The sequence below is a fragment of the Oncorhynchus nerka genome, linkage group LG11, assembly GCF_034236695.1.
Source record: "Oncorhynchus nerka isolate Pitt River linkage group LG11, Oner_Uvic_2.0, whole genome shotgun sequence".
Taxonomy (NCBI): domain Eukaryota; kingdom Metazoa; phylum Chordata; class Actinopteri; order Salmoniformes; family Salmonidae; genus Oncorhynchus; species Oncorhynchus nerka.
In genome coordinates, this window is record NC_088406.1 from 73,156,155 (window position 1) to 73,172,497 (window position 16,343).

General features: G+C 45.9%; 1 protein-coding gene across 12 annotated transcripts in view; it reads left to right on the top strand.

The window, feature by feature from the left end:
• LOC115117107 (type II inositol 3,4-bisphosphate 4-phosphatase-like) overlaps positions 1–16,343 on the top strand; it is a 547,861-nt gene that overhangs the window by 452,874 nt on the left and 78,644 nt on the right. For all 12 annotated transcript variants that reach the window (XM_065024930.1, XM_065024928.1, XM_065024919.1 and 9 more), the window contains 2 exons: positions 4,098–4,451; positions 6,938–7,085. In XM_065024930.1, coding sequence (XP_064881002.1) covers positions 4,098–4,451; positions 6,938–7,085 — 502 coding nt within the window. The remainder of the gene's footprint in view (positions 1–4,097; positions 4,452–6,937; positions 7,086–16,343) is intronic.

Consider the following 16,343-nt stretch of genomic DNA (forward strand, 5'->3'; position numbering starts at 1 on the left):
TTGTGGGGAAGTGTGTGGGGTTGGGTTGTGGGGAGGTGTGTGGGGTTGGATTGTGGGGTTGGATTGTGGGGAAGTGTGTGGGCTGGGTTGTGGGGTTGGATTGTGGGGAAGTGTGTGGGGTTGGGTTGTGGGGAAGTGTGTGGGGTTGGGTTGTGGGGAAGTGTGTGGGGTTGGGTTGTGGGGAAGTGTGTGGGGTTGGATTGTGGGGAAGTGTGTGGGGAAGTGTGTGGGGAAGTGTGTGGGTTGGGTTGTGGGGAAGTGTGTGGGGAAGTGTGTGGGGTTGGGTTGTGGGGAAGTGTGTGGGGTTGGGTTGTGGGGAAGTGTGTGGGGTTGGGTTGTGGGGAAGTGTGTGGGGAAGTGTGTGGGGTTGGATTATGGGGAAGTGTGTGGGGTTGGATTGTGGGGAAGTGTGTGGGGTTGGATTGTGGGGTTGGGTTGTGGGGAAGTGTGTGGGGTTGGATTGTGGGGAAGTGTGTGGGGTTGGGTTGTGGGGAAGTGTGTGGGGTTGGGTTGTGGGGAAGTGTGTGGGGTTGGGTTGTGGGGAAGTGTGTGGGGTTGGATTGTGGGGAAGTGTGTGGGGTTGGGTTGTGGGGAAGTGTGTGGGGTTGGGTTGTGGGGAAGTGTGTGCATGCGAGTATCCGTGTTGATAAAGTTTTCTCCTAATTGAAGTAAATGTGAACTTGCACCAAATGTTAATCAAGTTATGTATTTCAATCCAGAGTTATACCGCTCTAAAATGATTCATTGACAGTTATAATGTAATCTATATACTGTACATGATAGGCAGTTATTGAATGGAATGGAATCCCACTCTATTACTGTTTGTTCACACATGTACTATTCAACCACCACCATAACCCTGTATGGTAAGGCCCTACAAGAAAGTCTGTCTGCCAAAACCAGGCCTCTATGACTCCCAGCGCTAGCAGGGGTTTTTGTTCTGTTCAGTTAATATACAGACATACAGATGGTTCCTTATCAGATCACTTTGCAGATATAAAACTGAAACAGATCCCTGAAAACACAGAGGTCTTCCAGGAGCAATTACAGTCTAGATAGCCACTGAGGGACAAAGACACCATTCTCCAGGCTCGCACTGGTACACAGATTCCTCTCTACTCTCTCACCTCAGAGAGGTACACAGATTCCTCTCTACTCTCTCACCTCAGAGAGGTACACAGATTCCTCTCAACCCTCTCACCTCAGAGAGGTACACAGATTCCTCTCTAACCTCTCAAACCTCAGAGAGGTACACAGATTCCTCTCTACCCTCTCTCACCTCAGAGAGGTACACATATTCCTCTCTACCCTCTCTCACCTCAGAGAGGTACACAGATTCCTCTCTACTCTCTCACCTCAGAGAGGTACACAGATTCCTCTACTCTCTCACCTCAGAGAGGTACACAGATTCCTCTCTACTCTCTCACCTCAGAGAGGTAAACAGATTCCTCTCTACCCTCTCACCTCAGAGGTACACAGATTCCTCTCCTACCATCTCTCACCCCAGAGAGATGCACAGACTCCTCTCTACTCTCTCACCTCAGAGAGGTACACAGATTCCTCTCTACCCTCTCTCACCTCAGAGAGGTACACATATTCCTCTCTACCCTCTCTCACCTCAGAGAGGTACACAGATTCCTCTCTACTCTCTCACCTCAGAGAGGTACACAGATTCCTCTACTCTCTCACCTCAGAGAGGTACACAGATTCCTCTCTACTCTCTCACCTCAGAGAGGTAAACAGATTCCTCTCTACCCTCTCACCTCAGAGGTACACAGATTCCTCTCCTACCATCTCTCACCCCAGAGAGGTGCACAGACTCCACTCTACTCTCTCACCTCAGAGAGGTGCACAGACTCCTCTCTACTCTCTCACCTCAGAGAGGTACACAGATTCCTCTCTACTCTCTCACCCCAGAGAGGTGCACAGATTCCTCTCTACTCTCTCACCTCAGAGAGGTGCACAGACTCCTCTCTACTCTCTCACCCCAGAGAGGTGCACAGATTCCTCTCTACTCTCTCACCTCAGAGAGGTGCACAGACTTCTCTCTACTCTCTCACCCCAGAGAGGTACACAGATTCCTCTCTACCCTCTCACCTCAGAGAGGTGCACAGACTCCTCTCTACCCTCTCACCTCAGAGAGGTGCACAGACTCCTCTCTACTCTCTCACCTCAGAGAGGTGCACAGACTCCTCTCTACTCTCTCACCTCAGAGAGGTGCACAGACTCCTCTCTACTCTCTCACCTCAGAGAGGTGCACAGACTCCTCTCTACTCTCTCAACTCAGAGAGGTGCACAGACTCCTCTCTACCCTCTCACCTCAGAGAGGTGCACAGACTCCTCTCTACTCTCTCACCTCAGAGAGGTGCACAGACTCCTCTCTACTCTCTCACCTCAGAGAGGTGCACAGACTCCTCTCTACTCTCTCACCCCAGAGAGGTGCACAGATTCCTCTCTACTCTCTCACCTCAGAGAGGTGCACAGACTCCTCTCTACTCTCTCACCCCAGAGAGGTACACAGATTCCTCTCTACCCTCTCACCTCAGAGAGGTGCACAGACTCCTCTCTACCCTCTCTCACCTCAGAGAGGTGCACAGACTCCTCTCTACCCTCTCACCTCAGAGAGGTGCACAGACTCCTCTCTACTCTCTCACCTCAGAGAGGTGCACAGACTCCTCTCTACTCTCTCACCTCAGAGAGGTGCACAGACTCCTCTCTACTCTCTCACCTCAGAGAGGTGCACAGACTCCTCTCTACTCTCTCACCCCAGAGAGGTGCACAGATTCCTCTCTACTCTCTCACCTCAGAGAGGTGCACAGACTCCTCTCTACTCTCTCACCCCAGAGAGGTACACAGATTCCTCTCTACCCTCTCACCTCAGAGAGGTGCACAGACTCCTCTCTCTACCCCAGAGAGGTCTTCACCTCAGAGAGGTGCACAGACTCCTCTCTACCCTCTCTCACCTCAGAGAGGTGCACAGACTCCTCTCTACCCTCTCACCTCAGAGAGGTGCACAGACTCCTCTCTACCCTCTCACCTCAGAGAGGTGCACAGACTCCTCTCTACCCTCTCACCCCAGAGAGGTGCACAGACTCCTCTCTACCCTCTCACCCCAGAGAGGTGCACAGACTCCTCTCTACCCTCTCACCTCAGAGAGGTACACAGACTCCTCTCTACCCTCTCACCCCAGAGAGGTGCACAGACTCCTCTCTACCCTCTCACCCCAGAGAGGTGCACAGACTCCTCTCTACCCTCTCACCTCAGAGAGGTGCACAGACTCCTCTCTACCCTCTCTCACCTCAGAGAGGTGCACAGACTCCTCTCTACCCTCTGGGTCATGTTTCAGGGGGTTAGTGGCAGTACAGGGAGAGATGCTCCAGGTGGGTTTCGTTTACTAACGTATGCCGCATTCATTTGTTCAATCTCTCATTGGTTCTCTTGTTCGCCTGTTCAAAGGATCTCTGCTCATGTGTCATATTAGACTGCATGTGGTTTGCTGTGGTAATAGAATTGCTTATTGCGATGCTAACTCAATTATTCCTGAGAGCCCTTATCTGTGGTGCCGGGGTACGAGCCGTCTTGGCTCTGGATGATCATCAGCATTCAGCAGCTTGTGAATTTGAGAACAAAGGAGGTAGCTACCCCTCGGAGGCGAGAGGGCTCACCGAGGAGTAATTGAATTGTTTCTTGTTGTTGATGTTGTTGCCGGTGCCTGGCGCCGGCGCTGGCAAACACGGAGGGGAAGGCTAGCGAGGAGGAAAGCTAATCTTCCATCACTCCTTCATTTTACTAGCCCAATGAACACACACACACACACACACACACACAGACACACACACACACACACACACACACACACACACACACACACACACACACACACACACACACACACACACACACACTCAGTTTTTGATGAACTCCTCAGTGATATCCCTCTCCCCTGTTCTCTGGCACTCTCATTCACCCTCTATCTCTTTTTCCTTTTGCCTCCCTTCCTCTCTTTCTCACTCTGTCTCTGTCTGTATGTCTCCCTACCTCACCACCCTCCCATCCCCCTCATACAATCTCTCCCCCTTCCCTCTGATTTCTTGCAGACGGAGCAGTTTGTGCACGCGCTCAAAGACGAGCTGGTGAAGAGCGCCTTGCTGGCCCTCCACGCTGCACAGCCCGGCTATGTTACAAAGAACCAGAACCAGACCCTGCCAGGCCACCAGGGTCACAGCCACCAGGACCACCCTAGTCCCAGCCAGAGGGGTCAACAAGGCCAGAGTCCACCCCAGAACCCAGGCCACAGTCCTGGGCAGCCATCGGCTACAGACAGCCCTGTGGTGGTGTGTAATAATGTGGATGGAGGCTCCCAGACGGCTCCCATCAGAGAAGACGGGCAGGCTCCTCTGAAGCGCCAGGACTCCATACCGTGCCATAAGGAGTACGACGAGGAGGAATGGGCAAGTCCTGCTGTTTCTATACCATCATCTCACTCTGTGTCTACTCTGCTCTGTCTGTCTGTGGGTCTCAATCTCTGTCCCCCTTCTTCCTCTCTCTCAATTCAATTCAAGGGATTTATTGACATGGGAAACGAATGTTAACATTGGCAAAACAAGTGAAATAAACAATTTAAAAAATAACAGTAAACATTACAGAAGAATAAAGACATTTCAAATGTCATATTATGTCTATATACAGTGTTGTAACAATGTGCAAATAGTAAAAGTACAAAAAGGAAAATAATCAAGCATAAATATGGGTTGTATTTACAATGGTGTTTGTTCTTCACCGGTTGCCCTTTTCTTGTGGCAACAGGTCACAAATCTTGCTGATGTCATGGTACACTGGTATTTTATCCAATAGATATGGAAGTTTATCAAAATTGGATTTGTTTTCGAATTCTTTGTGGGTCTGTTTAATCTGAGGGAAATATGTGTCTCTAATATTGTCATACATTTGGCAGGAGGTTAGGAAGTGCAGCTAATTTTCCACCTCATTTTGTGGGCAGTGTGCACATAGCCTGTCTTCTCTTGAGAGCCAGGTCTGCCTACGGCGGCCTTTCTCAATAGCAATGCTATGCTCACTGAGTCTGTACATAGTCAAAGCTCACTCACTCTCTCTCTCTGTCTCTCTCTCTGTCTCTTTCTCTCTCTCTCTGTCTCTCTCTGTCTCTCTCTCTCTCTCTGTGTCACTCTCTCTCTGTGTCACTCTCTCTCTCTGTCACTCTCTCTCTGTCTCTGTCTTTCTGTCTCTGTCTCTCTCTCTGTCACTCTGTCTGTCTGTCTCTGTCTCTGTCACCCTCTCTGTCTGTCTCTGTCTCTGTCAGTCTCTTTCTCCCTCTCTGTGTCACTCTCTCTCTGTGTCACTCTCTCTCTCTGTCACTCTCTCTCTCTGTCTCTCTCTCTCTGTCTTTCTGTCTCTGTCTCTGTCTCTCTCTCTGTCACTCTGTCTGTCTGTCTCTGTCTCTGTCACCCTCTCTGTCTGTCTCTCTGTCTCTGTCACTCTCTCTGTCTCTGTCAGTCACTCTCTCTGTCTCTGTCACTCTCTGTCTCTGTCAGTCACTCTCTCTGTCTCTGTCACCCTCTCTGTCTGTCTCTCTGTCAGTCACTCTCTCTGTCTCTGTCACCCTCTCTGTCTGTCTCTCTGTCTCTGTCAGTCACTCTCTCTGTACTGTCACCCTCTCTGTCTGTCTCTCTGTCTCTGTCAGTCACTGTCTCTGTCACCCTCTCTGTCTGTCTCTCTGTCTCTGTCAGTCACTGTCTCTGTCACCCTCTCTGTCTGTCTCTCTGTCTCTGTCACCCTCTCTGTCTGTCTCTCTGTCTCTGTCACCCTCTCTGTCTGTCTCTCTGTCTCTGTCACTCTCTCTGTCTCTGTCAGTCTCTCTCTCCCTCTGCCAGTGCAAGTCTAAAAGTTGCTGTATCTGATGATAAACAATAGTTAATATCAGTTACAGAAGTCTTAAGAAACCGTGTGTGTGTGCGCGTGCCGTGTGTGTGTTCGCGTGCCGTGTGTGTGTTCGCGTGCCGTGTGTGTGTGCGCGTGCCGTGTGTGCTAATAGAAACTATGGGGAATGAAGCCAGGGCTAACAGCAGGGACTTAGCCGGAGTCACACACTACAATTCCTAATCAGCCATCAAACAACTGTCTGCCTTTGAGAAGAGTTTAAAAACACTCACCTCTGAGACAAAGGACATCCAAACTGCACTCCAACACACACACACTAAGCCATGCTTGGCAAGCCTAATTACTTTCCCCAACAGGCAGAAAGTGAATAAATCAATTAAAAAAGGTGGGTATTATGAGGACAATACGAAACAGAGGAGTTTGGAGGCTTTCCGCTCCAAAGTAGAAAAGCACTTTGAGAGTTATCTCTTCAAGCAGGCTGCAATTGCCATCTACTGAGAGTAGAGAAACTCTTCATAGTGCTTCTGTGACCGATTTGATTTTGAGACAATGAGAGTTAAAGGCTAGTAGAACTCTGGTGATAAGGGCTTTGAACAGCCAACGTCCAATCATACTCAAACCCACTGTAGTGGCCCAAGGCAGAGATATACATCCATATTTAACATGGTTGATATTATATACTACATTCTATGTTTTGGGATCAAATAGTACCTTGAACATTGTGGTTCACTAACAGACAGGTGTGGAACATGGATTCATCTTCCAGACAGATCACATGGGGCGGCAGGGTAGACTAGTGGTTAGAGCGTTGGACTAGTAAACGAAAGGTTGCAAGATCGAATCCCCGAGCTGACAAGGTACAAATCTGTCATTCTGCCCCTGAACAAGGCAGTTAGCCTAGGAACAGTGGGTTGTCATTGAAAGTAAATCTTGCCTGACTTGCCTAGTTAAATAAAATAAAAATAAACATGCAGATTGACCTCTTTCCCTCTCTCTCACACACACAGAGGCCAGGTGCTGATGTTGTGTTTGTCTCCTCTAGGACAGGGTGTGGGCTGACGTGGCGAAGAGCCTCAACTGTGTCATCGCCATGGTGGACAAGCTCCAGGAGCAGGAACCAATCAACAACAACCAGGAACAACCAATCCATAAGCAGGTCCTGGCTGACGTCATCACCTCCCACAACCCCGGTAAGAGTTTCACCGCTGAATGTGTCGTATATCAAAGAGTGACTCAAGTAAGAGTTAACAGAAAAACACGGCTCTACACCCATAACAATGTCCTATAGCCTAGTCCCAGATCTATTGGTTTTGTCTTGCCACGTTGATGTCGCCTACATACAGTTATATAGTCCTGCAATACCAACCAGAAAGACTTTCATAGAGTCCTGGATGTATCTAGATGGCACAAGCTCTCGTCCTCGGTCTTAACTCCTTCTCACCATAGGGTGGCAGTCACGTCCCACGACAGCCAGTTGCAGTATTTGGTCTGCACAAAATCTGCACACACACACACTCTCAGAAATGACAGAATGAAGCACAGGAGGTTGGTGGCACCTTAGTCGGGGAGGACGGGCTCGTGGTAATGACCGGAGCATACAGCTAAATGTATCACACCCGTGATGCCATTCCATTCGCTCCGTTCCAGCCATTATTATGAGCCCTCCTCCCCTCAGCAGCCTCCACTGGAATTAAGGTAAGAAGGAGAGAGTGCATAAATAACACATTGACCACAGAGAAGTGGAGCAAGGACCTCTTGTTATTCACGCTCTAGTGGTTAGAGCGTTGGACTAGTAACCGGAAGGTTGCAAGTTCAAATCCCCGAGCTAACAAGGTACAAATCTGTCGTTCTGCCCCTGAACAGGCAGTTAACCCACTAGGCCGTCATTGAAAATAAGAATTTGTTCTTAACTGACTTGCCTAGTTAAATAAAGGTAAAATAAATTTTAAAAAGATGAGGTCGTGTCCCTACTACTGCCAAGTGGTTGGCAGATTGGTGCAGGCTTAAGTCTGACTGGGCGAAGGTGTTGGCTCCCGTATCAGGATAGTGTGCATGTTGGTGAATCATTAGTGTGTATGAGCATGGCAGCCGATCTAGTGACACGTCTTTTTCCAAACATTCACAGAGGTAAGCAGGACCCGCAGCATTTTATTAAGGTAGAGAACAGACACAGGGAGTAAACAGGACCTGCAGCATTTTATTATGGTAGAGAACAGACCACAGGGAGTAAACAGGACCTGCAGCATTTTATTATGGTAGAGAACAGACCACAGGGAGTAAACAGGACCTGCAGCATTTTATTATGGTAGAGAACAGACCACAGGGAGTAAACAGGACCTGCAGCATGTTATTAAGGTAGAGAACAGATTAGTTCCTTTAAAAGAAAGTGAAATGAATCCATGGACAACACTGCGGTGGCCTCCTGGCATAGCCACGGGAAGTAGTTTGGGGGTGGGTGCGCTGAAGACCTCTATATCGTCGGTCCACTAATACAGGACTGGTAAAGGCTCACTACACTACTTTTGTGATGAAAAAAAAGCTAAATGTATGAGTGTTTCCCAGCATTTGTAGCTTCAGTCTGACAAATATCTGTACAAAACAGTTAATCGGATAATACCTGTGGAATATAAAAATACTTGCTTGATATACAGTACTGTGCAGAAGTTTTAAGCAGGTGTGGAAAATGCTGTAAAGTAAGAATGCTTTCGAAAATAGACATGTTAATAGATTATTTATTTTATTATTTATTTATTATTTATTATATTTATCAATTAACAAAATGCAACGTGAGTGAACAGAAGAAAAATCTACATCAAATCAATATTTGGTATGACCACCCTTTGCCTTTAAAACAGCATCAATTCTTCTAGGTACACTTGCACACAGTTCGATGCAACTCGGCAGGTAGGTTGGCCCAAACATCTTGGAGAACTAACTACAGTTCTTCTGTGGATTTAGGCAGCCTCAGGTGCTTCTCTCTCTTCATGTAATCCCAGATAGACTTGATGATGTTGAGATCAGGGCTCTGTGGGGGCCATACCATTACTTCCAGGACTCCTTGTTCTTCTTTACGCTGAAGATAGTTCTTAATGACTTTCGCTGTATGTTTGGGTTTGTTGTCATGCTGCAGAATAATTTTGGGGTCAATCAGATGCCTCCCTGATGGAATTGCATGATGGATAAGTATCTGCCTGTACTTCTCAGCATTGAGGAGACCAATAATTATGACCAAATCCCCAACTCCATTTGCAGAAATGCAGCCCCAAACTTGCAAGGAACCTCCACCATGCTTCACTGTTGCCTACAGACCCTCATTCGTGTACCGCTCTTCAGCCCTTCTGCGAACAAACTGCCTTCTGCTACAGCCAAATATTTGACTCCTCAGTCAAGAGCACCTGCTGACATTTTTCTGCACCCCAGTTCCTGTGTTTTTGTGCATAGTTGAGTCGCTTGGCCTTGTTTCCACGTCGGAGGTATGGCTTTTTGGCCGCAAGTCTTCCATGAAGGCCACTTTTGACCAGACTTCTCAAGACAGTAGATGGGTGTACCAGGGTCCCACTGTTTTCTGCCAATTCTGAGCTGAAAGCACTGCTGGACATCTTCCGATTGCAAAGGGAAGTAAGCGTGATGTGTCTTTTCATCTGCTGCAGTAAGTTTCCTTGGCCGACCACTGTGTTTACGGTCCTCAACGTTGCCCGTATCTTTGTGCATCTTTAAAAGAGCTTGGACAGCACATCTGTAAACCCCTGTCTGCCTGGGAGACCTTGCTGATGCAGTATCACTACCTTGGGTCTTGTTGCTGTGCTCAGTCTTGACTTTTGGCAGTAATCGGTCTTCAGCAACCTCACCCTGTTAGCTGAGTTTGGCTGTTCCTCACCTAGTTTTATTCCTCCTACACAGCTGTTTCTGTTTCAGTTAATGATTGTGTTTCAATCTACATATTGCATTGATGATCATTAGCACCTGTTTGGTATAATTGTTTAATCATACATTTAGACTATATGCCTACAAAATCCCTGACCTTGTGCAGGTGTACCTAGAAGAATTGATGCTGTTTTGAAGGCAAAGGGTGGTCACAACAAATATGGATTTCATTTAGATTTTTCTTCTGTTCACTCACTTTGCATTTTGTTAATTGATAAATATAATCTATTAACATGTCTATTTTTGAAAGAATTCTTACTTTGCAACATTATCTGCTAAAACTTTTGCACAGTACTGTATGTTTTCCAGTTTCTTGAAATCCTTTGCAAATGCAACTTATTTCTATGTAAAAACTGAGATGGTCTTCATTCCTTTTCCATTTTAATAGATGTCTTATCCAGAACAACTTACAGTAGTGAGAGCATCCATTTTCATACTTTATTATACTGGTCCCCCGTGGGAATCAAACCCACAACCCTGACATTGCAAGCACCATGCTCTACCAACTGATCATCACAAACCACTTGATGTCTCAATGTACTTAATTACTGGATTCTGCATTGTTTTTCTTCATGGTGATGGAAAGTCAACAGGTACAAAGCTAGATGACCAGCCTATGTACAATACAGTAATGTACATTTACATTAAGTGGTTTGTAAGGATGGTAAATTAGTACTGCACAAAAATGGATTGTTATTCCATGTTAATTTGAAGGTAGGCCTTGAAATACATCCACAGGTACACCTCCAATTGACTCAAATAATGTCAGTTAGCCTATCAGTGGCTTCTAAAGCCATGACATCATTTTCTGGAATTTTCCAAGCTGTTTAAAGGCACAGTCAATTTAGTGTATGTGAACGTCTGACCCACTGGAATTGTGATACAGTGAATTATAAGTGAAATAATCTGTCTGTAAACAATTGTTGGAAAATTACTTGTCATGCACAAAGTATATGTCCTAAGCGACTTGCCAAACTATAGTTTGTTAACAAGACATTTGTGGAGTGGTTGAAAAACGAGTTTTAATGATTCCTACCTAAGTGTATGTAAACTTCCGACTTCAACTGTATATCAGTCCACTACAGAGGTTTATATCAGTCCACTACAGAGGTCTATATCAGTCCACTACAGAGGTCTATATCAGTCCACTACAGAGGTTTATATCAGTCCACTACAGAGGTCTATATCAGTCCACTACAGAGGTTTATATCAGTCCACTACAGAGGTTTATATCAGTCCACTACAGAGGTCTATATCAGTCCACTACAGAGGTTTATATCAGTCCACTACAGAGGTTTATATCAGTCCACTACAGAGGTTTATATCAGTCCACTACAGAGGTTTATATCAGTCCACTACAGAGGTCTATATCAGTCCACTACAGAGGTCTATATCAGTCCACTACAGAGTCTATATCAGTCCACTACAGAGGTTTATATCAGTCCACTACAGAGGTCTATATCAGTCCACTACAGAGGTTTATATCAGTCCACTACAGAGGTTTATATCAGTCCACTACAGAGGTTTATATCAGTCCACTACAGAGGTTTATATCAGTCCACTACAGAGGTTTATATCAGTCCACTACAGAGGTTTATATCAGTCCACTACAGATGTTTATATCAGTCCACTACAGAGGTTTATATCAGTCCACTACAGAGGTCTATATCAGTCCACTACAGAGGTCTATATCAGTCCACTACAGAGGTTTATATCAGTCCACTACAGAGGTTTATATCAGTCCACTACAGAGGTCTATATCAGTCCACTACAGAGGTCTATATCAGTCCACTACAGAGGTTTATATCAGTCCACTACAGAGGTCTATATCAGTCCACTACAGAGGTTTATATCAGTCCACTACAGAGATTTATATCAGTCCACTACAGATGTCTATATCAGTCCACTACAGAGGTGTATATCAGTCCACTACAGAGGTTTATATCAGTCCACTACAGAGGTTTATATCAGTCCACTACAGAGGTTTATATCAGTCCACTACAGAGGTTTATATCAGTCCACTACAGAAGTTTATATCAGTCCACTACAGAGGTTTATATCAGTCCACTACAGAGGTCTATATCAGTCCACTACAGAGGTTTATATCAGTCCACTACAGAGGTCTATATCAGTCCACTACAGAGGTTTATATCAGTCCACTACAGAGGTTTATATCAGTCCACTACAGAGGTTTATATCAGTCCACTACAGAGGTCTATATCAGTCCACTACAGAGGTTTATATCAGTCCACTACAGGGGTTTATATCAGTCCACTACAGAGGTTTATATCAGTCCACTACAGAGGTTTATATCAGTCCACTACAGAGGTTTATATCAGTCCACTACAGAGGTTTATATCAGTCCACTACAGAGGTTTATATCAGTCCACTACAGAGGTTTATATCAGTCCACTACAGAGGTCTATATCAGTCCACTACAGAGGTCTATATCAGTCCACTACAGAGGTCTATATCAGTCCACTACAGAGGTCTATATCAGTCCACTACAGAGGTTTATATCAGTCCACTACAGAGGTCTATATCAGTCCACTACAGAGGTTTATATCAGTCCACTACAGAGGTCTATATCAGTCCACTACAGAGGTCTATATCAGTCCACTACAGAGGTTTATATCAGTCCACTACAGAGGTTTATATCAGTCCACTACAGAGGTCTATATCAGTCCACTACAGAGGTCTATATCAGTCCACTACAGAGGTTTATATCAGTCCACTACAGAGGTTTATATCAGTCCACTACAGAGGTTTATATCAGTCCACTACAGAGGTTTATATCAGTCCACTACAGAGGTCTATATCAGTCCACTACAGAGGTCTATATCAGTCCACTACAGAGGTTTATATCAGTCCACTACAGAGGTTTATATCAGTCCACTACAGAGATTTATATCAGTCCACTACAGAGGTCTATATCAGTCCACTACAGAGGTCTATATCAGTCCACTACAGAGGTTTATATCAGTCCACTACAGAGGTTTATATCAGTCCACTACAGAGGTTTATATCAGTCCACTACAGAGGTTTATATCAGTCCACTACAGAGGTCTATATCAGTCCACTACAGAGGTCTATATCAGTCCACTACAGAGGTTTATATCAGTCCACTACAGAGGTTTTATATCCAACAGTCATTATGAAACACCAGCCTCTTGGGTTCATACTGCAGTATCCAACAGTCATTATGAAACACCAGCCTCTTGGGTTCCTACTGCAGTATCCACCAGTCATTATGAAACACCAGCCTCTTGGATACTGCAGTATCCAACAGGCATTATGAAACACCAGCCTCTTGGGCTCCTACTGTAGTATCCAACAGTCATTATGAAACACCAGCCTCTTGGGTTCATACTGCAGTATCCAACAGTCATTATGAAACACCAGCCTCTTGGGTTCATACTGCAGTATCCAACAGTCATTATGAAACACCAGCCTCTTGGGTTCATACTGCAGTATCCAACAGTCATTATGAAACACCAGCCTCTTGGGTTCATACTGCAGTATCCACCAGGCATTATGAAACACCAGCCTCTTGGGTTCCTACTGCAGTATCCAACAGTCATTATGAAACACCAGCCTCTTGGGTTCATACTGCAGTATCCACCAGTCATTATGCAACACCAGCCTCTTGGGCTCCTACTGCAGTATCCAACAGTCATTATGAAACACCAGCCTCTTGGGTTCCTACTGCAGTATCCAACAGTCATTATGAAACACCAGCCTCTTGGGTTCCTACTGCAGTATCCAACAGTCATTATGAAACACCAGCCTCTTGGGTTCCTACTGCAGTATCCAACAGTCATTATGAAACACCAGCCTCTTGGGTTCCTACTGCAGTATCCAACAGGCATTATGAAACACCAGCCTCTTGGGTTCCTACTGCAGTATCCAACAGGCATTATGAAACACCAGCCTCTTGGGTTCCTACTGCAGTATCCAACAGACATTATGAAACACCAGCCTCTTGGGTTCCTACTGCAGTATCCAACAGGCATTATGAAACACCAGCCTCTTGGGTTCATACTGCAGTATCCAACAGGCATTATGAAACACCAGCCTCTTGGGTTCATACTGCAGTATCCAACAGTCATTATGAAACACCAGCCTCTTGGGTTCATACTGCAGTATCCAACAGTCATTATGAAACACCAGCCTCTTGGGTTCATACTGCAGTATCCACCAGTCATTATGAAACACCGGCCTCTTGGGTTCCTACTGCAGTATCCAACAGTCATTATGAAACACCAGCCTCTTGGGATCCTACTGCAGTATCCAACAGGCATTATGAAACACCAGCCTCTTGGGTTCATACTGCAGTATCTACCAGTCATTATGAAACACCAGCCTCTTGGATACTGCAGTATCCAACAGGCATTATGAAACACCAGCCTCTTGGGTTCCTACTGCAGTATCCAACGGTCATTATGAAACACCAGCCTCTTGGGTTCATACTGCAGTATCCAACAGTCATTATGAAACACCGGCCTCTTGGGTTCCTACTGCAGTATCCAACAGTCATTATGAAACACCAGCCTCTTGGGTTCCTACTGCAGTATCCAACAGTCATTATGAAACACCAGCCTCTTGGGATCCTACTGCAGTATCCAACAGTCATTATGAAACACCAGCCTCTTGGGTTCCTTTTGCAGTATCCAACAGTCATTATGAAACACCGGCCTCTTGGGTTCCTACTGCAGTATCCAACAGTCATTATGAAACACCAGCCTCTTTATGGGCACCAGCCTACTGCATTATCCAACAGGCATTATGAAACACCAGCCTCTTGGGTTCATACTGCAGTATCCACCAGTCATTATGAAACACCAGCCTCTTGGATACTGCAGTATCCAACAGGCATTATGAAACACCAGCCTCTTGGGCTCCTACTGCAGTATCCAACAGTCATTATGAAACACCAGCCTCTTGGGTTCCTACTGCAGTATCCAACAGTCATTATGAAACACCAGCCTCTTGGGTTCATACTGCAGTATCCAACAGTCATTATGAAACACCAGCCTCTTGGGTTCCTACTGCAGTATCCAACAATCATTATGAAACACCAGCCTCTTGGGTTCATACTGCAGTATCCAACAGTCATTATGAAACACCAGCCTCTTGGGTTCCTACTGCAGTATCCAACAGGCATTATGAAACACCAGCCTCTTGGGTTCCTACTGCAGTATCCAACAGGCATTATGAAACACCAGCCTCTTGGGTTCATACTGCAGTATCCAACAGTCATTATGAAACACCAGCCTCTTGGGTTCATACTGCAGTATCCAACAGTCATTATGAAACACCAGCCTCTTGGGTTCATACTGCAGTATCCACCAGGCATTATGAAACACCAGCCTCTTGGGTTCCTACTGCAGTATCCAACAGTCATTATGAAACACCAGCCTCTTGGGTTCATACTGCAGTATCCACCAGGCATTATGAAACACCAGCCTCTTGGGATCCTACTGCAGTATCCAACAGTCATTATGAAACACCAGCCTCTTGGGATCCTACTGCAGTATCCAACAGGCATTATGAAACACCAGCCTCTTGGGTTCATACTGCAGTATCTACCAGTCATTATGAAACACCAGCCTCTTGGATACTGCAGTATCCAACAGGCATTATGAAACACCAGCCTCTTGGGCTCCTACTGCAGTATCCAACGGTCATTATGAAACACCAGCCTCTTGGGTTCATACTGCAGTATCCAACAGTCATTATGAAACACCGGCCTCTTGGGTTCCTACTGCAGTATCCAACAGTCATTATGAAACACCAGCCTCTTGGGTTCCTACTGCAGTATCCAACAGTCATTATGAAACACCAGCCTCTTGGGTTCCTACTGCAGTATCCAACAGTCATTATGAAACACCAGCCTCTTGGGTTCCTTTTGCAGTATCCAACAGTCATTATGAAACACCGGCCTCTTGGGTTCCTACTGCAGTATCCAACAGTCATTATGAAACACCAGCCTCTTGGGCTCCTACTGCAGTATCCAACAGGCATTATGAAACACCAGCCTCTTGGGTTCATACTGCAGTATCCACCAGTCATTATGAAACACCAGCCTCTTGGGCTCCTACTGCAGTATCCAACAGGCATTATGAAACACCAGCCTCTTGGGCTCCTACTGCAGTATCCAACAGTCATTATGAAACACCAGCCTCTTGGGTTCCTACTGCAGTATCCAACAGTCATTATGAAACACCAGCCTCTTGGGTTCCTACTGCAGTATCCAACAATCATTATGAAACACCAGCCTCTTGGGTTCATACTGCAGTATCCAACAGTCATTATGAAACACCAGCCTCTTGGGTTCCTACTGCAGTATCCAACAGGCATTATGAAACACCAGCCTCTTGGGTTCCTACTGCAGTATCCAACAGGCATTATGAAACACCAGCCTCTTGGGTTCATACTGCAGTATCCAACAGTCATTATGAAACACCAGCCTCTTGGGTTCATACTGCAGTATCCAACAGTCATTATGAAACACCAGCCTCTTG